General features: G+C 41.9%; 1 protein-coding gene across 1 annotated transcript in view; it reads right to left on the reverse strand.

Annotated features, from left to right (window-relative positions):
* The window catches only part of ALKBH8 (alkB homolog 8, tRNA methyltransferase), a 164925-nt gene that overhangs the window by 15672 nt on the left and 121501 nt on the right, over positions 1–27752 (reverse strand). Inside the window, exons 8-10 of the mRNA XM_029602449.1 lie at positions 25300–25406; positions 3479–3630; positions 39–295 (exon numbers count right to left, since the gene is read on the reverse strand). Coding sequence (XP_029458309.1) covers positions 39–295; positions 3479–3630; positions 25300–25406 — 516 coding nt within the window. The remainder of the gene's footprint in view (positions 1–38; positions 296–3478; positions 3631–25299; positions 25407–27752) is intronic.

Here is a 27752-nt window from a genome sequence, read left to right on the forward strand (position 1 = left end):
AATATTTAAAAAAATGTAAACAAAATGTCAAGACTTACCATGTATAAATCTTTGCTCACTCCTAGATATTTTCCATTTCCACAACCTATATCAGCCACTAGAGAGCCTTCTGGTAAAGTCAAAAGGAATTCAACAATTTTAGGCCATGGAGTGTGTCTAGTACTGCTGAAATGTCCCGCTATCTTTTCATAAACCTTGTGTACATGTTCTTGCTCCAGCCGCAACGCCTCTCTGTCACTGTCTGGGGCTGAGGGTGCAGAGTTACTCTGCTGACTGTCACATACAGAGGGATAGGCTACCATGGGAAAAAATAAAACAATACAAAATCCAGTTTTACTAAAAGTATGTCAGCATTTGTTGTAGTCACTACTTAAGTATATTCAATGAAAGGCCTAATATACTACATCTTTGGATGCATACTGTGCTATATCCAGCCTTTCTACGAGCTGAAATGCAAGGCTTTAGTGGACAGTTTTCCCCTGCAGGATAGTTCAATGTGGTAAAGAAAATCTAAAACACAGCCTGTGCTTTAGCAGATGGTTTATCCCTTGCAGGATAGTTGAGTCAGCGAGTAAAGCACTTCCATCCAATTCAATATTCCAGTTCCTGGCAGGCCTTATGAAAGTAGGTCTGGCCTTCTCTGCACAAATCAATTCGCAGTTCCCTGAGTGACCTGCATATTTGTCCATCTCCTCAACGGACTCTGCCTTTTTGTGCCACCCTTTTTGTGGCATTTGTGGAACAATTCACGCCTGGCCGGCACCAATACAGTCTCTGGCTTCTGTCACAGAGCTTAACCATGTCTGTTTTAAACACAGTCTCTGTTTCTTAGAAGACTTTGTAGCAGATACCAGAGCTGTCTTTTCAAGCACAGCTTCTGGTACTTGTGGGTTTTGTTTGGGGAACCCAAGCCCCACTGCCACTACCCACCGTAGCTTGTATTGGGAAACTCAGGCACTAAGTTTTGGCTTGCCCAACTACAGATACCACCACCCACGGCAGTTTCTTCTACCGGTCTCTAACTTTTATGGCTTTTTAATAATCCAGGTCTCCACCATTCGTCTCCACATCCATTGACTCTGGGTCTGGCTCAGGATTCTCCAACACCTCCACCTCCATCTCCCCAATGTTTCTCTCTGCCTCTATTAGGGCTCCTTCCTGGTCGGCCCCCTTCTTCAAGCCACCTCCACCTCTCCTCCCAGGACACCTGGGTTTCCCCTCCTCCTTGATGATGTCAGTTTTGTGAAGTCACTCCCTCTTTGTTCTCACTATCTCCTCCTTCCCCCAGGTCTTCTAACTGAGTGAGTTTTCTCCTAACCTCATGATTCCTTGGCTCTGAAGAGCCTTCCTGGGTTTCCTTCTTGCCCAGATTCTCCTACCGGTTTCCTCACCCAACCTATCCCAGGGTATATAGTGACCATCACAATATGTTGCCTCAAGCTCATGTAAAGCCCAATGATGCAATCATGTCTTCAGTTTTAATACTGTCTGAGAAAGTCAGCAAAAGTGGCTTACCTGAAAGAGGTGTTCTCCGAGGATAGCAGGTTGTAAGTCTTCACAGGTGGGTGATGTAATATGACAGAGCCCAGCCAGTGAAGATTATTGGAAAGCTTCTAGAAGTTTCTGGCATGCTCTGCTGAGTATGTGCGTTCTGTCCCACATCACGGACATGACGACTATTTTATAAAATCTTGACAGATACTGATGCACACGGCAGACAATAAAAGATTAAAGAAAACTTTAAATTGATCAGAAAAAAAACAAACGTATCTAATGTGCCAAGGGTGAAAGGCAGTGAACCAAGTGGCTCCCTGATGAAAACATAAGAAGAAATAAATTTCCTCACAAGGAGAAAACCACGACTGGTAGGCTCTGTGGAAAAACTAAAACTGAAAAGGCCCTACATAACAGTATGCATACACTCAGCACTTATGATCATGCCAAAAGCTTCTAGAAGTTTTATAGTAATCTTCAGTGGCTGGGCTATGTCGGATGAGGTCGTTCACCTGTGAAGACTACACATCCTACGTTTCCTTGGAGAAAGATATTATTATAGCCTTAAAATAAAATCATTTTATAACATAAAAGCTTATATTAGAAAAGAACTATGTGAACTTTTTAGTCAATATATAAAAGGAATAATACAACAATTAAAGTAGCCAGCATTAGCCAGGCATGTACAATTTTATGTTAAAACTGTGGCAATCTAAGACTAGAAAACCAACAAGAGAAACAAGAGTGGGGTGTTTGGAATCTGAGATTAGAAGCCAAACAGTTGAGCACCGTAACTTTTTCATGAAGATAAAGTAGGGAAGGCACAAAGGGAGGTCATGCGATTTATTCCAGATCACAGAGTAGAAAAGGAGAAAGAACATTTGATCTTTAGCGCCTGATGGGTCTCAAGTTTCCAGCAGTCGTCTGTATGGGGTATATTACAGGCCCTCAGCTAAAGCTCACAAGCAAGAATGATTCTAAGACCAGAACTGTGAAGGACTTAACTGTGAAGGACTTCAAAGGGGCGTGGGATAAACACTGTGGATCCATAAAGTCAAGAGGCCGCCAATGAAGAGTGGGTGACTCGCCAGAATGATGGCTACTGCCTGGAGACAATACCCTTATTCAATAAACATATACATGCTTACTGTGACTCCAACATCGCTCTAAGCTTCAACAGCAAGAGGAAACGTGGAAAAAAGGATTCACACTCAGAAAGAGGGGAGTAGCTGGCTTGTTACGGCGGTTACTACCCCAAATCAAATAAGCCTGATTCTTCACTTTCAATGCATATACAGCATAGTTCTATGCTTCAACGGCAGGGGAGAAGAAAAACTGATACTTCACACATCCAGCAGAGCTCTCTGCTTCAACGGCAGGGGAGAAGAAAAGAGGGTTCACACTCACAAAGCGGGGAGTAGCTGGCTTGTTACGGCGGTTACTACCCCAAACCAAATGTGCCTGATACTTCACTTTCGATGCATATCCAGCATGGCTCTCTGCTTCAACAGCATGGGAGAAGACTGATACTTCACGCTTATCCAGCATAGCTCTCTGCTTCAACGGCAGGGGAGAAGAAAAGAAAACTGATCCTTCACGCATATCCAGCATAGCTCCCTGCTTCAACGGCAGGGGAGAAGAAAAACAACCGATAAGGGCTGTATAACATAGTCTGGGTAAAACAAATAAGCATGGGTGTAGCTTGCTTATTGCGGCAGCTACTACCCCTAACTAATCAAGCTAGATATTTCACTTGGATGCAGCTCCATCACTGCTCTCTACATTAAAGGTGGGGGGTGGAAGGGAAATAGAACCAAGAGCTAAGAGAAACAGATAAGTATGAGAAAAAAAAATGTGTGAAGCTTGCTGGGCAGACTGGATGGGCCATTTGGTCTTCTTCTGCCGTCATTTCTATGTTTCTAATAGCCTAACACTGTTATCATGAACCCTTTTTTCTCTGAAAGAACAACTAGGAAACACTTACCACAGTTGCAAGGGGTTCTTCTCACTTTTCTGAAAGTAAAGGATGTCCTTGTTCCCCTTTTGTTTAAGGTTAAATTTCCAGTGTCACTGCTGACTGTTCCAACTTTCTGCCTCTCTGTTGCTTGAACTACATCAAACTTTCTTGGTGTAATGCTATGATAAAGCAAAGATACAAGTTATTTGGTAAACACTAATTATACTATAGTTCATTGGATAATTGGAGTTGTTCTGTGTACCTTTTCTTCTCCCTGGCCTTGACAGTTTCCTTCTGCTCTTTTGGGTTTCCAGCTCAATCAGACTGGTCTTTACTGGGGCTACGGCACAATAATTGTCCACTTGCAACTACCCTGGGTTTTCTATCCCACCCTAGGTAATCTAGCCCAACCAGGAGGAGCTGCCTAGTGGTTAGAGCAGTGGGCTACGAACCAGGAGACCAGGGTTCAAGTCCCGCTGTCGCTCCTTGTGACCTTGGGCAAGTCACTTTACCCTCCATTGCCTCAGGTAGAAAACTTAAATTGTAAGCCCTCTTGGGATAGGGAAATACCTACAGTACCTGAATGTAAACCGATGTGATATCTCCAATCGAATGTCGGCATGTAAAAATAATAAATAAATAAATCCTAGCAACAGTCCTTGCCCAGTCGCCATAGATTGTGATTCCCCCCCTCAACAAACCCTCAAATAGATTTACTCTGAATCTGGCTAATAAGGTGTCAATGTTGAGTGATGGCTAGACTCTCTCTCCACCCCACCCCGCTAGGGGCTGCAAATGTCCTACGTACTTGTCATTGGAACACCGGGTCACATATGATGCAATATCTATACATGTATTGAAGAATAAATGAACAACAACAATATGCAAGCACCACACCTTGGTACACAAAAAAAATTGGCAAGAGTGCAAAATACAAAGGAGAAAGACCTAACTTAAAGCAGATAAGTAACAGATTTAACACGTAGGCGCTAACTTAGAATATATACATGCGTTTACTGGGTTGTTAGGTGATGGCAAGTAGTTTCTTGGTGTCTAAATAGGCCCCTTGTTCAGGGACAAAAAAAATAAAACAATCATTAAGGAGTTTCACAATACAAGTAAAAGATGTGCCAAGTGATAATATTTCTTGCTTCAAGGAAAGAAAGCTACGTCTCCTATCCTGTGTAGAGCGGAAAATTCTGACCATGAAAAAGGGAAATATTATGAAAATATAGTTTCATAATTTTCCAGATATCCTGCTCAACAACAAAAGATACTAATAATGTACCATGGAGGAATAGCCTGTAGCAGTGGACTACGAACCAGGAGACCAGGATTTGAGTCCTGCTATTGCTCCTTGTGACCTTGGGCAACACTTTACCCTCCATTGCCTCAGGTACAAAAACTTACATTGTAAGCCATCTGGGGATAGAGAAATACCTACAGTACCTGAATGTAAACCAATGTGATATCTCGATCGAATGTCGGTATATAAAAATAATAAATAAATAAATAATTTCTGATCTACATCAATCAGATTCTTTTGATATGACCTGTCTCTGGTAAAATCATGCTGCCTGGGATCTTGCAACCTACTGGATTGTAGGTAGTTCACTATCCTTTCTTTCATCAGTGTCTCCTTTAAATTTTCTACCACCTAGGTAAATCTTTCTGGTCTATAGTTTCCAATCTCCTCCCTGTCAATAGCCTAATCTATGAAGTATTCAAGTAACAGAAAAGTTGCAGCCATACAAGTATTAAAATACTGGCAGAGTGTGGGAACGAGCGGTGATTCCCACAAGCCTGCTAGCAAACTAGTCTTATTCTAGCCTTTCTTAAAACACTTATCTTTACTACAGCTTCACAATCACACAACAGTCTTTCCTTCAAACAGTGTATTCTCTTTACTTACAGTTCTGCTTTGTCTCAGGTCAGTGTTTGAACAGTGTTATGTTACAGGAGCTGCCTTCCTCCTGGAGACCTAGGCCTGGTCTGGTTATCGCCAACTGGATCCCAGCTCTTATTCCCCAGTCTCTGGTTATGCCCTCTGAGCCCCACCTGCCCCGCAGGATCCCACCCACAGAGCATGCTCTCCTTAGTGGATTTAAGGTGGACCAGGCATCTAGCCAGGTCCTGCACAGGTAAATAGGGGAACACTAGGGGCACTGTCTCACACAGAGACTCAAAACATTTGTTGTCAAAATATCTTTACTGCAACTATACTTCCGTAAATACAGAATTTCTAGTTATTCTTTCACCAAAGACTAAGAGAATCAAAACGTCAGGGGAGGATTCAGATTGGAAGGGGAAGGAGGAGGGGTTCTTTCCTCAGATCCAGTCTCATAGAGCATACTCTCCTTAGTGGATTTAAGTTGGACCAGGCATCTAGCCTAGTCCTGCACAGGTAAATAGGGAAATACTACTAGGGGCACTGCCTCACATACCCCCTCCCCTCAGCTTGGACCCATCGGGCCAAGCATCCCTACTCCCTCCTGGATCCCTTACAGTTTCACAAGAAAGTGGTCAGCCGCGATAAAATAACAGCACCTCCTAGGGAATCATTAAATGCTCCTGCATCACATCTAAAAGGCCAAGCAATTGAACAATAGCTTGATAATTGTTTTTCACCCAGTCCTTGCACCAGTTCCAAAGAACTCACAGGACACTGAAATGGGGTGCTCCAAAATAAAACTTTACTGTGACAAATCTTCAGCATCAATCACAGGAACCTTCTCATTTAATCTTCAACTAAATCCTGATGGCAGGCACTAGGGAATGCTTCCCAGTGAGGGCACTATGTCTCCTGTTCTCTCCTGATGTTTCCATGTACCACAAGTAGCAAACATTATATACTCTCAGCTCCTTCTTCCAGGTAGAAATGGTGAGCAAAAATTCATCCCCCCCCCCCCCCCCAGAAAAAGAAACAAAAACCCTCTCCAAAAAAACCAGCAACTTCTCCGTAGGCAGATTCTGCTGTCCCTTCCTGGGTTGCAGGCAGGGAACCACAGCTTTCATTCTCCACAAAAACAAAAACTACACAACAATTTCTCACACCCCTAGGAAAATGCCTCTTCCCCTCTGCTAGACATCAGACTGTGGGGCCTAAGGTTGGAGACTGGAGAAGTCCAAAACTGCCAGGCTGCTTGTATACAGGCTGGGCTGACCAACCCAGCCCAGCCGCACTGGAGATGCTAGACAGGGATGGTCTGCCCCCTCCTACTCTGTAAAGCCTAGCCACAGACATCTAATGGAGACCTAGGAGGTCTCTACAAGTGTTCAAAGTAGTAACAAATAAATAGCTTTGTTTGAAGCGTGTATATAAAAACGCACGTTTTGGGGGTGTTAATTAATATCTTTGCGAAAACTGCTTGCTGCCTGGTCCATATGAGTGTGAAAATATTGCAATATGGTCCCTCACTTGAAAATGTTGGCCATCCCTTTTTTAATAGAAGATATTGACATCTTGTGGCCACTGATGATACCACATTCTCTTGCATTTCTCAGACAGACAAAAAGTATTATAATAGATGTTTCTCCAATGTTCAACACATCAGGCATCTAATTTCAAACACTACAAAAGTGGTCCCCATACTGCCAAATAATCCAACAGCTTTCCTTTTGCATAGTACATAGCTTTTCCAAAGATTAAATCGATCTAATTTCATTTATCCACTGAAACTACGACAGTGGCGGAGTAGACTATCAATTTAACAGGATGTTTTCTTAGCTATGGCTGCTATACTATTAAAATAAAATTCTCAGTGCACTGGTTCAATCCAGTGGTAGTGCTGTGCACTGCCGTGCAAGAAACTTGGATTCAATTCCAGGCCATTTTGGGCCAGGAAGTGCAGCGGAAGTAGCGTTCATAGTCCCTGAAAGGAAGACATCTCACTCATCACACAATGGTGACATGCAATGGCCAGATGTAGCATGCATATGCATGAGCTTACAGAAATGCCATGTTATATGGCCTCTGGGGGAGGCCGGGTTACAAAATGTGAAAAAAAAAAAAAAATCCTGGGCGGTTGCAAATGAAGGCTCACGGTGCCATAACTCAGTATAGTTGGAAATCCAAAAGAACAGGAGGGTCAAAGTAAAGTTAAACAGATAACACCAGAAACTCAAACACTCTTGCTATAATATTTTAAAAGAATAAAAGAAAAAATGTTTGCCACAGGAATGGAACTACTTGCTGTTTTTAGTCTAGATTTGTCCACATAAGTCTCAACACACAGATCATGTTGATCGGGTTAAAGTCTGGACAATGCTTGTACTTTAATAAACAAACAAGCTGATTTGAAAGCTACCAAATGATGCCTTTTTGTCTAAAAGTGGTTTTCTATGCAGTAATAATTTGGACTGCATCATGCATCCAGTGTGTAGATATATTTTGTGCATGGGGGTTAAAGCCCAGGGGGGGCTCTAAATTTTAAAAAATGCAGAGCTTTGATGGAACAAAATGTGTTCCTTTTGTTTCACAACCATGCACGATCCCATTGTAGATGAATGTTTTGAAGTCTGAAATATCTGCTGCTTTGAATAATAATGCCATGGTGTCCATTCAACAAGAAATTTATCTCTTCGTCATTGAGAAGTAACATGCTCGGAATGATTATCAAGGGAACATATTACAAATCCATCATGTTGAATGAAAAATACTCAACCAAGCTTCAAATGATCAGAGAATATACTATCAACTCGGGGAGTTACATTACCAGTGCCCACCTCTATTAGAAGTTTGTCAGAATGGAAATTAGTCCATATTCTGGTACAAAAAGGATAATCACTGTAATATCCTTTAAATAATTTTATACTGTTTCCAGATCCTGCCAACACAGGTTTCACTGAAAGTTATTCAGAGCACACTTAACTACCTTTGAGATTTTATTTGATAAAAGACCACACTGAATCTATTCTGCATGTACCTAACATTGATAAAAACTTAATATATGAAACATTTTTAATTATTATAGAAGAGCTCTCCTCAGGATCCTAAAAGAAATGACACACTTTAAAACAAAGGGAGGGAAGAGGCAGAAACACATGTGAACCCATCACAGTGAATCACCCCTCTATTATACAAGTGCAAGAGACGGGAGAAGTTGGTGTCGTACAGGTACCTGGCTTGTTTAGTTGCCTTGACTGCCGCATGTGACTGCCAGAATCCCTCCCACTATGCCGCTCCCATCATTCAGAGTGAGTCACATCCAGTGCTCAGTGCTGTAGCTAGGAAGAGGCATGCATGATTGCAAATGTTCTCAGAAAGAAGCGCCTACACGTTTAAGAGCCACAGCGGATGTCTCTTGTTGCTGGGAGATGCTGAGAGCAGTGCCCAGGTGCTGGTCTGGATCTGAGCATCAGACAGTAGTGTCTTTTCCGTGGGTCACCTGATCAGATGTGAAGGCACACTAATAGCCAATATTAGAAGGCAATTCTTGTTTCATCCTATTATTGCTCATACCTTAGAAATCTTGGAGAAAACTTCTTTAAAATCACACTGATCTCCTTTCCCATCACCCATGTCATTATGTGAAAGAATCTTACATAAGAATATAAGAAATGCCATACTGGGTAAGACCAAGAGTCCATCAAGTCCAGAATCCTGTTTCCAACAGTGACCAATCCAGGCTACAAGTACCCAAACATTACATAGATCACAAGCTACTATTGCTTATTAATTACCGTAATAGCAGTTTATGGATTTATCCTCAAGGAACTTATCAAACCTTTTTTAAACTTAGTTACACCAAATGCTGTAACCACATCCTCTGGCAATGAATTCCAGAGCTTAACTATGCGCTGAGTGAAAAATCTTATCTTTCTAAAGAGCTACAATTCTAATAGGTTTTATAAATCGTTTGAATCTGGTATTTTTTACAGTTGGCTAACTGAATAATAAAATCCAATTCTTTTTTAAACTGTTTAAGCCCAATATAAATTACCTAATTCTAATAAAGCAAAAGTTGCTTATCTGTAACAGATGTTCACTGAGGACAGCAAAATGTAAGCCCTCACAGGTGAGTGACATTATCCAATGGAGCCTGGTCAGTGACATTTATTTCAGAGATTCCAGAAGATTTTGGCACACTCTAGTGAGTTTGTGTGTGCCTTCTTAGCTATATTAAAGAGAGGTAGATACCAATTCCAAGGAGAGGCAGATGAATTCTATGAGAACTTTACATCCCGCTCTCCTCAGAGGACACCTTTAACAGGTAAGCAACTTTCAATTTTTCCAAGGACAAGCAGGATGTTAAGTTCTCACAGGTGGGGAATCCTTAGCTACAGGCTGCTTCTAATGAAAAAATGGGTGAAAAAAATAGTGAAAATGGGCAAAACTATTTTTGATGGCAACAAGCCTTTTTTTTTTAATTTAAGAGGACAGTCTGGAGATTTACAATTACAGGTCATAGGGCAGATAGTGTTGGACTCTAAACCTCAAATATACAATGCTTTGCACTTTATTTGATTTATGAATTGCTTAACACAGGGGTTCTCTAGTTAAGCCATTGGTGTTAAGCCAGTGGTTTGGGAACCACTGGCTTAACACCAATACCAGGCAATGTACAAATTTGAAAATATATTTATTTGTACATTTTTATATATATCGTCATTCGGTTTAGCCATCATAACGGTTTACAAGATTCAAACAGAATACAGATAAATTATACATAGTTGATCATCTCAAAAATAACAGAGGGAGGGATGGAGGGAAGGGAGACAGGTCAGGGGGGAAGGAAAAAATGGAGAGACAGGGAAAGGAGGATGGTAACGGTATTGGGATTTAGTCATCTTAGAGGTAGACTCTTAGTGTGTGTGTATATATATATATATATATATAAAATCAAATAAATATATAAAATCAAATAATAATACAATAAAATAAACAAAAGGAAATTTAAAATTTTATAATGACTATGAAATAAGATGGAATGTAGTCAAATCACCTTAACATGGATTTTCACAATAAACTGCTGAGATATAGGGAGGAAGAGAAAGGATCTGGACCATCAATAAGCATTGCAGGTATGGCCCCAATGTACAGGCTGCCTAGTTTCATCATCTACAAGTAGGCCAAATTATAAAGGAATGTTTTTAGTGATATTTGTTGCTATATATGAAAACCTACAATGAGATAATATCAAATTTGTGATTTCTCCCCATTTTATAGATAACTCCTAACATGACAGGAGGTTTGGTTCGTGTGTCCTACATTTTATATATATATATACACACACACACACACGCGAGCACGCAAAAGTATTCAACCCCCTAAAAAGTCAGCTGGTTTGTGTGGATTACAAATGACACTTACACAAATTGTTCCAGACAGCATGTTTATTGCAAACCAGTATGCTCTTATAATACATTTTCAAAGTCACAATTCAATATTTCTCTACATTTTTTGTAAAACAAAATAAAAAACTAATAAATGCTACTTGCATAAGTTTTGTGGAAGCTCCAAGTTAAACAGATGATTTTGTCCTAACAATTGGCCTCTATCTGTGAATCATTAAAAAGGTCAGCTTTTCTGGATAAGAGACCAGTACCACTGGTGAATCTGAAGGAAAGCTGTGAAAATGACGATCAAGGAGCAATCTAAGGAAATGAAAAAGTTATAGACATGCACAAGATAGGAAAATGCCACAAAATAATATCTAAGTGCTGGGATTTCCCAGTGAGCACTGCTGGATCATTTGTGAGGAAATGGAAGCTGCATCATACTACCCAGACACTGCCTAGACAAAGCTGTCCCTCAAAACTCAGCGACAGAGCAAGGAGATTTGTTAGGGAAGCCACAGAGAGGTCAACAATCACTTTGAAGGAGCTACAGAGTTCAGTGGCAGAGACTGTAGTGGAGGTGCACCAGTCAACCATATCAAGAGCTCTGCATAAAACTGGCCTATATGGGAGGGTGGCTAAAAAGAAGCAATTACTGAAGAAAAAACACATCACAGCATGTCTGGAATTTGCCAGAAAGCTTGAGTGACCCAGATAAAATGTGGGATAAGTTTTTGTGTGTCAGATAAGACAAAAATGGAGTTTTTCGGCCAAAATGTCGGCAGGGACTGAGCATCTTGTTAAAATTGAAGGACGAATGGATGGTGCAACACACAGGGAGAATACTGCAAGCCTACCTGCTTCAGTCTGCTAAAAAACTAGAACTTGGGAGAAAGTTCACCTTTCAGCAGGCCAATGATCCCAAGCACAAGGCCAAAGCAACACAGGAGTGACTGAATGTTCTACAATGGCCAAGTCAAAGCCTTGATCTCAATCCAATTAATAATCTGTGGCACTCTTTGAAAATTGTAGTCCATAAGTGTCAAACCAACCTGAAGAACCTGGAGCAAATCTGCCACGAAGAATGGGCAAAAATCAGTTCCAAACAGTATGAAAAGCTTCTGGAAACTTACCCCAACCGACTTAAAGCTGTTATTGCAGCAAAATGTGGTTCTATCAAGGACTAGTCTGAAGGGGCTGAATACTTATGCAAATAGCATGTTTCAGTTTTTAATTTTATTCTGCAAAATATGCAGAGAAACAATGAATTATGACTTTCAAAATTTACTTTAAGAGCATAGAGGTAGATCTTAAATAAGTATGCGCGCGCGTACTTTTGTTCGCACAACTGGCGCGAACAAAAATACGTCGGATTTTATACGCACGTATCTTATAAAATCCAGGGTCAGCACGTGCAAGGCTGTGCAAAATCGGCAGCCTGCGCATGTCGAGCCGCGCAGTCTGCCTCCTTTCCCTCCGAGGCCACTCCGAAATTGGAGCGGCCTCGGAGGGAACTTTCCTTCCGCGTTCCCCCACCTTCCCCTCCCTTCCCCTATCTACCCCGCCCCCCAGCCCTACCTAAATCCTCCCCCCTACATTTGTTGTGCAAGTTACGCCTGCTTAAAGCAGGCGTAACTTGCGTGCGCCGCCTCGGCAACCCCCAACACAGGTCGCAGTGCCGGGGGATTCGGGACCGCCCTCCCGGCACGCCAACAAACCATCGTCACGCCCCCGGACCCGCCCCTTTTACGAAGCCCTGGGACTTGCGCGCGCTGGCGGCCTAAGCAAAATAGGCGCGCCGGCACGCGAGTGCCCTGCGTGTGTAAATCCAGCAGGATTTACGCACGCAGGGCTTTTAAAATCTAGCCCATACTGTCTGGAACAATCTGTGTGTCATTTGTAATCCACATCTAGACATATATACAATAAAATGAAATATAACCTTGAATCAGAATCTAAATATTTCAAATGTTTCAACATTTTTTTTCAAAACTCAATTATTTTATTGATTTCTTATACATTTAATGCACATGTTGTTAAAGCACCCCAAGAATTAAATATTTATTTATTTATTTATTTATTATTTTTATTATACCGAGTTTCATGATATGAATCACATCAACCCGGTTTACAATTAACAATGTGAATAACTGCAGAGAGTAACATGGTAGAACATTTCCCAATTCGACATCAAAAATAATAAGAAACTTAACAAATAAAAACATTGTAACAATATTTAGGATGTGAGGAAGTTACAAAAAACAAGGAAAAATAACTGGGATCTGAAAGGGGAGGAAATTAAAGAAAGAATATTAACATTTTAGCCAACTGTATCAATTAATAAATATGTATAAGATTATAAAATATAGATGGGTAGGAAAGATTGACCAAATAGGAATTGTAGTGAAGTATAAAAATATGTTGTTGTCACTGCGTGTGAAGTTAGTGGGTTTTTGTTACAGTTCACTAACTTTTGTGTTTATGCTGATGGGTGGAGAATTTAATCCAGTTCTGGGAATGCTTTTTTAAAAAGCCAAGTTTTTAGTCTTTTCCTAAAAGTTAGAGCACATGGTTCTTGTCTTAAGTCCGGGGGGATGGAGTTCCAAAGGATTGGACCTGCAGATGAGAGAGCTCTTGAACTGTAGGATTTGTGGTGGTAGGTTTTGGCATGTGGAACCTGTAGAGATTCTTTGTAGTGTTCCCTGATGGGTCTGGCAGATGTGTGTTTTTTAAAAGGGATTTGTAGGTCGAGTTGAGTGTGTTGATGGATGTTTTTGTAGATAATCATGATGGTTTTGTACATAATTCTGAAGTGGATCGGTAACCAATGAAGGTCTTTGAGGATGGGGGAGATGTGGTCAATTTTCCTGGAGTTTGTGAGGATTCTGGCTGCAGTGTTCTGTACCATTTGTAGAGGTTTGGTGTAGGAAGCTGGGAGGCCTAGTAGTAAAGAATTGCAATAATCTAGTTTGGAGAAGATTATTGCTTGTAGGATTGATCTAAAGTCATGCGCGTGGAAAAGTGGCTTTATTCTTTTCAGAATATGTAATTTGTGGAAGCAGTCTTTGGTAGTTTTGTTAATGAATGGTTTGAGGCTAAGACGGTTGTCTAAGATGGCTCCTAGATCTCTTACATGTGTGGTTTGTAGAATGGTTGGAGGCTTTGAAAGTGTGTTGTTGTTTTCAGGTGCTATAAGGAGATATTCCGTTTTCGACGCATTAAGGATTAGGTTAAGGCTGTTAAGAAGGTGTTTGATTTCTAATAGGCAATTATCCCAGTATTCCATTGTTATCTTGATAGATTCTTTTATAGGGATCATAATCTGTACGACGTCAGCGAAGAGGAAGTGTTTCAGTTTTAAATTTTGTTAATAGTTGACAAAGAGGTAGCAGGTATACATTGAATAGAGTGGGTGAAAGGGATGAACCTTGTGGCACCCCTCTGGTGGAGGGGTGATATTGTGATTCTGTATTATGAATTTTAACCCTATATCCTCTGTTTTCCAGGAAGGTTTTGAACCATGTTAGTGAAGTATCTGTAACTCCGATATTAGCTAGTTGTTTTAGAAGGAGGTGATGGTTGACGGTGTCAAAGGCCGCCGTGAAGTCGAGGAGGATTAGTAAAAATGCTTTGCCTTTGTCTATTCCGGCGAGGAGGAAGTCTGAGAGTGAAAGAAGTAATGTTTCTGTGCTTGCAGCTTTGCGAAAGCCATATTGGTTTGGAGATAGAATTCCGTGATCTTCCAAGTAGTTGGAGAGTTGTGTATTCACCAATTTTTCCATTATTTTGGCTATGAATGGAAGGTTGGAAATAGGGCGGAAGTTATTGGGATCGCTTGGATTTAGATTCGGTTTTTTTAAGAGGGGTTTGATTGAAGCTGTTTTTAGTTCATCTGGGTAGATACCCTGGGACAGTGAACAGTTTATAATTTCGGCTAGTGATTTTGATATAGTATCAGGAATGAGAAGTAGCATTTTGGAAGGAATTTGATCGAAGGGGTGTGATGAAGGTTTAATTTTCTTCAACACCGATTGTATTTCTGTGACAGTGATGGGTTCGAATGCGTTAAGTTGGATATCTTTGTTAGGGAGAATGTGTGTGAAATCTTGAGAGCTAGTGGTTGGTGGCAATTGATTGATGAGGTCAGAGATTTTTTTGCTGAAATGAAGAGCCAGTTCGTCTGCTTTGGTCTGGGAAAGTTCTGGTGGTATATCCGGAGTGATAGGTTTAGTGAGATTAGAGACGAAGGCGAATAAAGCTTTTGAGTCAAAGATGAGGTGATGAACCTGATGGGCATAGAAGTCTCTTTTTGTTTTCTGTATACTGTTTTTGTATTGGTGGAGTGTACGTTTGTATTCAGAGACTGAGGCCGGTGAGGGGGCTTTGCGCCATTTTCTTTCTTTCTGCCGAAGTAGTTGTTTGAGATTTCGCAGTTCATCATTAAACCAGGGTTGTCTTTTGGATGCTTTTGTAGAGTGTTTTTTGGTGGTCAGTGGGCAAAGAGTGTTTGCTACTGATTTTGTTATTTTGGACCAAGATTGAAGAGCGGAATTCGGTGTAGAAACATCGATGGACGGTAGTTCTGGGGCTAAAACTTTGCTGAGGAGTTCAGAGTTACATGTTTTTCTGTAGAGGAAGGAGGGTCTTGTGTCAGGTTTGAGATCTGGTTGTGGTAGGGAAAAGCTGGTGGAGATTAAGGAGTGGTCTGACCATGGGACTTGTTGACATTCAGGTTGAGTTGTTTGAGAAATGCCGGCGTTTGTAAAGAAGAGATCGAGAGTGTGTCCTGCTTTGTGAGTGGGTTTGTTGATTTGTTGTTTGAAACCCATAGCGGACATTGCGGTGAGGAAGGCTTTGCAGTTCGTTGAAAGGGGAACTTTGTCAACATGTAAGTTGAAGTCGCCCAAGATTATAGCTGGGGAGTCAAGGTTTAGGTGTAAAGTTATAGTTTCTAGAATGGGAGAGGTGTCTGATTCTAGAAGGCCTGGAGGGGCGTAGACTAGAAGGATTTGCAGATCTTCTGATTTGAACAATCCTAGTTCTAATTTGGTATTTGTGTTGATAGGATAGAGTGTGAACCTCAGGGATTTTTTGGCAGCTAGAAAGATACCCCCTCCTCTTTTTTTTTGTCTTGGGATAGAGAAGAAGTCGTAGATCTGTGTTGGTAGTTGGTTAGTGAGTGCGATGTCAGTGGGTTTGAGCCAAGTTTCTGTTATGGCGCAAAAATCCGGTGTTGAGTCCAGCAGTAGGTCATTAAGTATTAAAGTTTTGTTGGTAAGTGATTGTGCGTTAAATAGGAAGATGGTAAATAAGGTGAGACCTAGAAACTGTGTGGTAGGGGAAATCATGATTGGGATGAGGGATTTGTAGGAGCTTGGGCGGTAGAGCATTGTCGGTTGAATGAAGGCTTGTTATAGATAACAGGGATGTAATGGCAGTATGAATGCTGTTGTGGGTAGGATTGGTGTTGGATGAATGCTGTTGAAGGTCAGATAAGAGTTGGATGTACGTTGTAGTGAGCTGGTTTGGTGCTAGTTGAATGCTGCTGAAGTTTGTCTGCGTGCTGGTTGAATGCTGCTGAAGTTTGTCTGCGTGCTGGTTGATGAGCTACCAATGTGAGGGCAAGTATATTGCTGCACGGGCCTTAGTTCTGGCTCCTGGGTCTCTCCAAGGGGCTCGCTAAGGGGCAGGCCCCTTAGGTCGCGCCCCTTTGGGAGCGCGACGCCCGGCGGTAGTCGCCGCGATTTAAAGGGCTTAGTGCCGCCTTCTGATTGGCCTAATGCCTTTGGAGGGGCGCGGCTGACTCACCGGGTGTGCTCAGAGCAGGAGCTTCCTTCAGCTTTTTTTTTTCTGTTTTCCGTTCTGTTTTTTTTTTTTTTTTGCTTTCGTTTGATTCGGTGGCCTCCTCTGCACGGCTCGCGGTGGGAACGAGCGGGCTCTTGCCCCGATTGGGCCTCGGGAGCCCCGACAGAGGAGGAGGAGGTAAGCGGGTGCCGGAGTTCGACGAGGAGGAGAGGGCTGCCGGCGGGAGTCGCCGCGATTTAAAGGGCTTAGTGCCGCCTTCTGATTGGCCTAATGCCTTTGGAGGGGCGCGGCTGACTCACCGGGTGTGCTCAGAGCAGGAGCTTCCTTCGGCTTTTTTTTTTCTGTTTTCCGTTATCCATACATACCCCACTCATACCATTCATACTTCAAAGAATAAAAACTTCACTACTATAAGATTATAACACACCAATAATACTTAACCAAAATTATTGGCTACACCTATACAGTTATACAAAACTAATGGATCCTTCACCAACCTTCTTTCCCATATCGATACCCAATAAAGGCTTAAGTCTTACCTAATGAAAGGCTTCACCGGGGAACATCACATAAAACAACCAGATTTTCTTTGTTTAACAGCAACCAATTGGTTTAATTTAACCAGCGGCAATATAAATACATTCGTTAATCTTATATGTTTTGTATTTTTCCACAAAGGCAGAAGCCAAGATTTATAATCTGATAATGATCACATCAGACTCAACTCACTTCTATTATGAAGACTTTGTTCCTTACCAGATAATACATTAAAATCTTCTGCTCAGTGGGCAGAAGCAGCCAAAAAAGCAAATAGAATGCTAGGGATTATTAAGAAAGAATGGAGAATATAACAGAGAATGTCATAATGCCTCTGTATCTCTCCATGGTGCGACCTCATCTTGAGTATTGCGTGCAATTCTGGTCACTACATCTCAAGAAAGATATAGCAGAATTAGAAAAGGTACAGAGAAAGGCGACCAAAGTGATAAAGGGATGGAACAACTACTTTATGGGAAAAGGCCAAAGAGGTTAGGACTCTTCAGCTTGGAGAAGAGACAGCTGAGGGGAGATATGATAGAGGTCTATAAAATAATGAGTGGAATGAACGAGTAAATATTAATCGGTTGTTTACTCTTCCAAAAAGTATAAAGACCAGGAAACATACAATAATGTTACTAAGAAATGCATTTAAAAATAATGAGAAATTTTTTTTTCTTTTACTCAACGCATAATTAAGTTCTGGAATTCATTGCCAGAGGATGTGGTGAAAACTATTAGTGTAGCTGCATTTAAAAACGGTTTGGACATGTTCCTGGAGGAAAAATCCACTACAGAAATCCACTGCTTATTCTTGGGATAAGCAGCTTAGAATTTATCTACCCCTTGGGATACTGCCAGGTACTTGTGACCTAACTTGTTCACTGTTAGAAACAGGATTTTGGGCTTGATGGAACCATGATCTGACCCAGTATGGCAAGTCTTTATTCTTATGCATGTATTTGCCATCCAATGTATGCAGCTGTTATAAAATTACCCCTCTATGAATGGCTTATACTGCAGGCTCTGTACCATTTTTAATTTAATTTAAGAATGTCTAACCGCCATGCCATGGTTAATGGCGGGGTATCACAATAACATATATAAAATCATGTCAAAACTACATAATACATAAAAACAACTCAAGAATAAAGGAAAATTATCCATTCATAAAACAACTAGCTAAGAGGCACCAAAACAGAATTGAGCCAATATAAAACTAACCACACAGACATAGAACTGAGCTAAGCCACTGGAAGAAAAAGTAATACCTAGACATTTTTTCTAATGAGAAATGAGGCTTTATGATGAAGTGTTTGAATCAAAAGGTTTTTAGGGCCTTTCTGAATGTTTTAGTGGTTATCATCACATGCAAATGCTCTGAAAGCATGTTTCAAAGTACTGGACCAGTGAATGAAAAAGGTCACTTATATGTCTATATTAGATGAGCAATTCACAGAGAAGAGACCTCAAGCAGACAATTATGAAGTTAGCAAGTAGCACATTTAAAACTAATCAGAGAAAATTCTTTTTCATTCAACGCACAATTAAGCTCTGGAATTTGTTGCCAGAGGATGTGGTTAGGGCAGTTAGTGTAGCTGGGTTTAAAAAAAGTTTGGATAAGTTCTTGGAGGAGAAGTCCATTAACTGCTATTAATCAAGTTGACTAAGGGAGGAATAGCCACTGCTATTACTAGCATCAGTAGCATGGGATCTACTTAGTGTTTGGGTACTTGCCAGGTACTTGTAACTTGGATTGGCCACTGTTGGAAACAGGATGCTGGGCTTGATGGATCCTTGGTCTGACTCAGTATGGCAATTTCTTATGTTATTATGTTCCGAGTTGGATTATAAATGGATAGAACAGAATTTATCTACAGAGTGGAGGTGTTATTTAGAAGTTTATGGATTAACATTAGCAACTTAAATGTAACCCTCCATCGGATAGGTAGCCAATGGAGGGAATCAAGGCCCAGAGTAATATGCTCATGCATGCTGGACTTGGTTAATACCAGAGCTGCAGCATTCTGAAGGATATGGAATGCCCTGATATTGTATTCAGTAAGCCAGCAAAAAGAGTTGCAATAATTTATACCAGAAAATATGAGATACTGGAGAAGAGTCCTAAAATCAAGCAGATCTAATATGGGTTTCAAGCGGCATAACATGCACAATTTATAAAACCCTATTTATATGAGACTCTTGCTGTGCGTGTGCATGGATAAATCAATCTCTAAAATGACTCCTAAATAACGCACTTCTGATAGTATGAGAAGGATGCGATCTTCAAATTCATTTGGATGTCCATCCTTTGAACTGCTGCTATCTTGTTAATATTCTGACATCGCGGTGAGTGCTAACCACTCCCCCTGAAAGGCACCCGGCCTATCAGAGGGCAGTGTGAAGCTCTTTAAATTTACGCGCTCCCCGACGGCGTCCCTCTCTGCAACCCCCACTCCCAGCATCACCTCCTCTGCCGGGGCTCGAGCGGCCCAGTCGGGGCTCGAGCCCGCTCACCCTAGGCGAACTCAAACAGGAGACCTGAAAAGAAAAAAAAAAAAGGGCGGGAGAGAACCGAAAACAAAAAAAGTAAAACAGAGAAGGGAAGAAAACATCGCGGTGAGTGCTAACCACTCCCCCTGAAAGGCACCCGGCCTATCAGAGGGCAGCATGAAGCTCTTTAAATTTACGTGCTCCCCGACAGCGTCGCGCGACCTAAGGGGCCTGCCCCTTTGTGAGACCCAAGACCCAGGACAAGGATATCTTTACCTATACAACCATTTTCCCACTACCTGCTGACAAAGCAACTAGTTCAACCTTATGCGCTCATCCATCTTACCACAATATTAATACAACCCCTACAGATCTATCCTACACACCCACCCCGCATTCATACAGATCTCATCAGTCAGCCTCCAGCACCCATCCAGACCTCAGCCTCCAGCACCCATCCAGACCTCAGCCTCCAGCACCCATCATCCAGACCTCAATCAGCCTCCAGCACTCATCATCCAGACCTCAATCAGCCTCCAGCACTCATCATCCAGACCTCAATCAGCCTCCAGCACTCATCATCCAGACCTCAATCAGCCTCTAGCACTCATCATCCAGACCTCAATCAGCCTCCAGCACTCATCCGGACCTCAATCAGCCTCCAGCACTCATCATCCAGACCTCAATCAGCCTCCAGCACTCATCCAGATCTTATCACACTCCCTCCAACCCCCATCCAGATCTCATCAATCATCCTCCAGCACTCATCCTGATCTAACCCAGCATCTCAGACTGAGCTCCTACAACTTCAATATCCCTCATAACATCCTCCTCCTGCACTTCCTACGACCACCAAGCATCTGCCGGCTAGACCATTAACCACAAACGAAAAAAAACAGACACTCCAAAGATGGCGACACCATCCAAAACACATCATCAGAACAGACACAGACGCCTAATAAACATCCCACTAATGAAAAATTTCAAAAACATACTGTGTCTCACCTTCCTCCTCATTAATGCTCAATCCTTAACCAAAAAATACATGTTAATATCTGACATACTACAAGAAAAAACCCCCCATTTCATTGCCATAACTGAAACCTGGTTCAAAAATACCGATCAAGTCTTACTGAACCAACCAGATAACAGTGCTTACGATACTTTTTCAATCCCTTGCAAATCCCGAAGAGGAGGTGGTCTACTCCTTCTCATAAAAAAACATCTCTCAATGAAAGTGATCCCACACAACCTCCCAAAACAATATGAAATAGCTCTCTTCGACTCTCAAAACCTGCAAATATGCCTAGTTTACTGCCCACCCAAACTTCTAGATAACGACATCTTCCCGCTCCTCGAATTCCTAATAACAAACATCAACATGAAAAAACCAACGATCATTCTTGGCGACTTCAACCTCCATACGGATGCCAGCCCCAGATCACAAAATTGCCAAACCCTTCTAGACATGCTATCAAGTCTAAATTGCAACCTACAAGTGAACAACCCCACACATAAAGCTGGACACACACTGGACCTGATCTTCACTAATAGCTATTTCTCTGACACATCCATTTCATACAGCCCAGTCCCCTGGTCTGATCACCATCTCTTACAATGCAAGACACAAGTGAACTCCAACAACTCAACCAAAACCAACGAAACACAAAGATTCTTCAAATACCGTCCACCGTTCCAAACCGATGTTCTCCAACAAGAACTTGGAAATCAACTAGCAAATCTCGACCTCTCAAATATAAATAACGCTATCCAATCCTGGTTTCAAATCACTGAAGAAACCGCAAACAACATAAACCCAGAGAAAGTCAAACGGCTAAAGAATAAGAGAGAACAACGGAACCCTTGGTTCAACACCATACTAAGAAACATGAAATCTGACCTCAGGAAACTCAAAAAAGAATGGCAAAAAGACAAACATCCCGTAACACAGCAGAGGTACCGCACACAACTAGCCACCTATAAAAAAATGATCCTGAACACTAAACGCGACTAGTACGGTCAAAAAATAAAAAACTCCACCAACAAATCCAAATCCCTGTTCAACATAGTAAACAACCTAATCTCCGAAAACATCAACTCCAACGCACCCGTAACCAAAAATTTAAGCCAAGATTTAGCCATGTTCTTCAAGAACAAAATAACCAAAATAACTGATGCCTTCAACACTCCCTCAATCATAGAAAATCAAATATCAACAAACAATATAACTTCATGGTTTGATTTCAAACCTATCTCCAACATGGAAACAGAAAAAATGCTGAGAAAAATAAACCCAGCGCATCATGACATAGACACCATCCCCACTCGAGAGCTAAAGGAAATCGCTCACTCCATAACCCCGACAGTCGCAGCAATCAATAAATCACTTGAGGAAGGCGAGCTCCCTACCAAGCTAAAAATCACTACAATCACACCAATACTAAAGAAGAAAAACCTTAACCCAGAAGACCTGAACAATTACCACCCAATATCAAACCTACCCCTCCTTGCTAAACTGACTGAGAAAGCGGTCCTGAAACAACTCAATGAACATCTTGACAACCACAAAATACTACATCCCACCCAACTCGGATTTAGGAAAAACCTCAGCACAGAAACCCTACTACTCAACCTTTCCAATACTATACTAAGAGGTTTCGTTAACAAAATAGGCCACCTACTGATCCTCCTCGATCTTTCCGCAGCCTTTGACACAGTTGACCACAAGAGGCTAATATCTAGCCTAGAAACCATTGGGCTCGCTGGCAAAATCCTAGGCTGGTTCACTTCTTTCCTAAAAAAAACAGGTTTTTCAAAGTCTCCTTCAACAACAACTCATCCGAAGCCATCCCCCTTGAAACAGGAGTGCCACAAGGGTCTGCTCTATCGCCCATACTCTTCAATATTTACCTACTACCCTTGGGCCAACTCCTATCAAGCCTAGGCATAATTTACTACATGTATGCTGACGACATACAACTCCTCATTCCAATCACTTCCACCATAGAAGATGCAATGTCGATAGCAGCCTCACACCTTGATGCAATTCGAAATATGCTAAACAACCTAAAATTATGTTTAAACATGAGCAAAACCGAATGCATTCTAATCGTAAGAAAAAACTCAGGATCAATAACCACACCACCCTTCCAAATTGATAACATCTGCATACAACTCAAAGATAACGTAAAAGACCTTTGCATATGGATTGACAGTGAACTAAACTACAAAAAACACATTGCAACAAAAACAAAAGAAGGTTTCCATAAACTCCAAATACTCAAACACCTAAAACCGATGCTTCACCTCCATGAATTCAGAACCGTCTTACAAGCCCTCATTTTCACCAGCCTTGACTACTGCAACTCACTCTTGATAGGACTACCTAAAATGGCCTTAAAACCACTTCAGTTACTACAGAATGCCGCTGCCAGAGTCCTAACTGGTAAAAAGAAATCAGACCACATCATCCCCCTACTCAACAATCTACACTGGCTACCGGTAGAAAAAAGTATAGAATTCAAAGTTCTTACAATTCTACACAATGCAATTCATAAAGCAGACAACACAGCCCTGGACAATGGCATACATATACACAGGTTACTACATACGACTAGGTCAACAAGTAAACTACATCTTGATGTGCCATCACTACCGCTAGCCAAACTGTCCTCCACAAGAAACAGAGCCATCTCCATCGTTGGCCCAAAATTATGGAACTCTTTACCTCAACACCTGAGCTCACAAGAAAACATTAAATCTTTTTAAAAAGATCTTAAAACATGGCTATTCAGCCAAACATTCAAAGATGGCATAGGATAAGACAACAGATCACTCCTATTGCATTTCCACTTTAGTCATGCAATATCATTCCAATGACTATCTCACTGACTCACTGAAACCTTATCGATTATCACCCATTATCAATTCTTTCCCCTTACATGATTTGAGCACGGATATATACCTCGTTATATTGTAGATATTGATTGGATTAAGTTGTTGTTCGGAACCAGTTTCAGTTACTGTTAAATGCTTTAGGTGTAACAGGTTGTTGTAAATGTAAACCGGAGTGAAGGCGATTTTTGCTATACCTCGGTATATAAAAACCGCTAAATAAATAAACAAACAAACAAATAAATAAATAGATGTGGCCTCAGGAACTGAATACAGTATTCAAGGTGGGGGTCTCTCTAGAGACCTAAAGAAAGATAATAGCACATCCCTCTCTTTACGCCAAGTAAACCAACCCTCAATTCCAAAACAAACTTACAGGCAACTGCTCAACCTTTACTCATAGGAGATGTTAGTGCTATGTGGAGAGCCGGTCCCTGGCTCCAACCACTATGCTCTCCAACCCCTGCATTGCTAGTGAGAAAGCACACACTGCTGCAGCGCAGGCTCAGCAGAAGGATGGAGTACAGCCAGGGAAGGAATATATCAAGTCCTACAATTATGAAGGAGAAAACATTTAATTTCTAACAAGTCAGTTTTTAGCCAAGGCTGAACATCTTATCTAGGCAATCAAATTTTGGCCACCTAGATTTAGGTGACTTTTCAGCCGAAACTAAGCACCTCGAATTGTGGCTGAAAATTCTCCTAAATCTAGGTTTTGGCTGAAAATGGACATTCCCAACCCTCATCCCTTAATCCCCCTTCTCCTTGAACTGTGATGCCCTTCCTTTCTCCTATACCCATAGGCTTTGTCATTCAGTATTGGTCAGTGGTGCCAGTAGAAAGGAGATTACATCTCTCCTGCCAGTGACAAAGTGGAGATTGCAGAGGGATGGTGGTGAGGGATCCCAGTTCTTAGTGCAGAGAGAAGTGGGGAGCTACTGAGAATCTTTATTATATTGGGAGGTGGAAAGTAGGGGAATCATTGCTCGAGGGGAGGGGAGAGATCAAAGTATCAGAGTTTGGGTAGGAGAGCATTGTTGCTCATGGTGATCACTGGATCCAGACATCGGGATAGCACCTATATTTAGGCCAGCTATCTCAGTCCCTAATTTTGGCAGTGTAAATTAGGTGCCTAGTGCTGAAAATCTGAACTAGCTGCCTATATTCTCTCTCTCAGCCAACTGCACTTATCTGCCCATCCATTTTTTTGTGACCTAAATTTAGGAGCTCAAAAAGGTGAAATTTCCACTAAGGGAGATCTTGGTACTTAACCTTTTCCCAACATCCATTCTCCCTTCACCACTTGCCCTTCCTTCCCCAGCATCCGCTCCCCCATTTCCCCAGTATCTGTTCCCCCTACCTCTTGCATCTTCCCTTCCCAGAATCTGCAACCCTGCAGCAGCTAACTGAAGACCAGGAGCCTGCTCTGTCTCTTTTGTGCTGGCTCCATAAGCAACTTCAAAACTCACAGTCCAGCACTTTCTGCCTGCTGATCTCATGCACTACCAGCCCATGAGTTCTGAAGTTGTCCATAGTGTGGGTACAGAAGAGACAGGCAGTGGATGGCCACACAATGGGCTCCCACTGCTTCTCCTCCAGGCTCTGAAGTGCAGCATATAACAACCATTAGAGGAATGCTGTGCACATAGGCACCTTAAAGGGTACATTGCTATCTGTTACTGTGTATGTGCTTAATGTAGATCTGAATCTCAGGACATATAAAGTAGGATGCATGCATAAAAAAATCAAAACTGGCCAATGCAAATACACTACCAAGTATTTTGTATCGATAATGGGGCCTTCATAAATAGCATTGTTAACAAACTTACTATAATACATACCCATGAGTCCAAAGATACCTAGATTCTCCAGTCATCACAAGTAAGCTACAGCGAGGAAGCATTACTGCTACTGTACGGCCATCAGGATGCTTGAAATCCATCACAGTCTTTAAGAAAAGAAAAACACCTTTGTTATCTTAAGAGAGTATATTTCTATGTACAAAAAGGCTACTAGGAGCCATTACATATAGGCTTAATAAAAATAGTATTTATTTTAAAAATATCTGTGGTCAGTGAACCTCAACAAGTTTCTCTTACTTAATCAGTGGGTTTAATATTTACATTCTTCACCTTAATCTTGATAAGAATGCTGGATATACCTAAATGACATATGATATGGAGCTATAAGTACGCTAAAACAGTGGTGTTTTTCTGCCAAGTCACCGAGCTGAAACCGTTTTGAACTTGCTTCCTTTTCCCCATTGGGAAAAAATTAAAGATGGAGGCCGTCATTGGCTCCAACCTGGTACCTTTTTATTTGAGATAATTACTGACTAAACATAACTAAAATGACATATCATATGAAAGCATTAAAAATATGGGGCCTGAGGCAACAGTTCATTTACATCTTGAAAATGAAAGGTTTTAAGTAAAAATGTAACTTTTTATTATTCCATAAATCATATTAATATTTATAAGCTTCATAATTTATTTATATAGCTTCATAAATATTTTTTCAGCACATTGGTTGCACAATGATTATGTCAACAAAAAATATAATGACCCATGATTATAAAACACGGCAGAGTTAAAAGATTGTGTTTTATATACAGCACATTATGGGGTAGATCTTAAAAGCCCTGCGTGCGTAAATCCTCCCAGATTTACGTGCGCAGGGCACTCGCGCGCCTATTTTGCACAGGCCGCCGGCGCGCACAAAGCCCCGGGACGCGCGTAAGTCTCGGGGCTTCGTAAAAGGGGCGGGAGGGGGCATATGTCTGGGGTCAGGGGCGGTCCGAGGCAGGTCCAGGTGCGTGGCGACGGTTCGGGGGCGGTCCCGAGTCCCCCGGCACTGCGGCCTGTGGGGGGACGCGGAAGGAACGGAGGCAGGCTGCGCGGCTCGGTGCGCACAGGCTGCCGATTTTGCGCAGCCTTGCGCGCGCCAACCCCGGATTTTATAAGATACGCATACTTTTTAAAGATCTACCTCAGCATGATGATGCCATATATGAAGGTCATTACACATAAGAATAATTTTTTCTAAGATACATTCCTTGATTTACTCAGAAACGATCAGGGGAGATAGTTGATATATTCACTGCAAAGGAATAACTATCACCTGAAGACAAACACCCACATTGACACATATTCTTGTTAGCTGCATGCTTTAATAACATGCCCGCGTGTTATAAAATCCGATGTCCGCACGCACATGATTGCTGAATTTTAACATCCCCACGACTCGCACATGCGGGGGGGGGGGGGGGGGGGGATTTTCAAGTTACGTGCGGTGATGCGATAGGCCTTTTTCCCTGTTCCCTCCTAGTCCTCTCCAATTAAGGAGCGGACTGGGAGGGAAGTTCCCTACCCCTTGCCTAACCTTCCTTCCCTTTCCCCTCTGCACCCTGACCACTAATCCCTACTTAAATACCCCAAGTATTTTTATTTTACTACTTACTTTCTTCCGGAGCAGAAGTATTTTCCGCTCGCTGGCCAGATGCCGGCGCACGCTTCCCTGGGTCAATGGCTAATGGCAGCTGTCCCGGCTGACCTCCGTCCCGCCCAGACCACATCCCCCAGCCCACCCCTTTTTCAGGGCCCGTCACTTTGGCACGTAACGGGATTACACACGTGGCCGGGCCCTTTGTAAAATGCATGCGGCACGCACAAGGCCTGGCCATGTGTGTAACCGCCGTCTTTTACGCGCGGCGGGCTTTTAAAATGTACTTGATAATGTAGGGGCATTTCAGGATATCTGGAGTTAAACAAATAAGTTATTCGGCTATGTCCAGACACAAGCGGAAAGACGTTTAAGACGTTTAATTTAACTGGTAATATTCAAAGAAAATTGCTGGTTAAGCAGTGGTAGCCAAAAAAATTTTAAAAATTGCTCCTGTGTGTGCTTCATAGCCGATCCCTAAGCTTCCCCCTAAAATAACTTCCATCCCTCCCCTTCAAAGTTCCAGAATTTCGCAATAGGAAACTTCCCACTCTATTCGCACCCTCCCAAATCCTTAATGTGAGCCAGGAGGTCAGACCTTGTGTTTTGGTTGCAGGCGCTGCTCTGACACTTAATCTCTGAAATTCTGCAACAAAGAATCCCAAAGAAAGGAGAAATGTTTAAGTTGGGTCTAAATCTTTTCCTGGCCCATTTCCAGGCAGGAGGTGCTCTTCGATTGTCAAGGGAATTTTCCTCAGGGGGTGTTTTAACGGTGCTACCAGCGACCAATTCTGAGACACTGCTTTATTTATTGGAATAAGGGAAAATTTAGATAAGCCTTCAAACCAGCCAA

Source organism: Rhinatrema bivittatum, chromosome 5, assembly GCF_901001135.1.
Source record: "Rhinatrema bivittatum chromosome 5, aRhiBiv1.1, whole genome shotgun sequence".
Taxonomy (NCBI): domain Eukaryota; kingdom Metazoa; phylum Chordata; class Amphibia; order Gymnophiona; family Rhinatrematidae; genus Rhinatrema; species Rhinatrema bivittatum.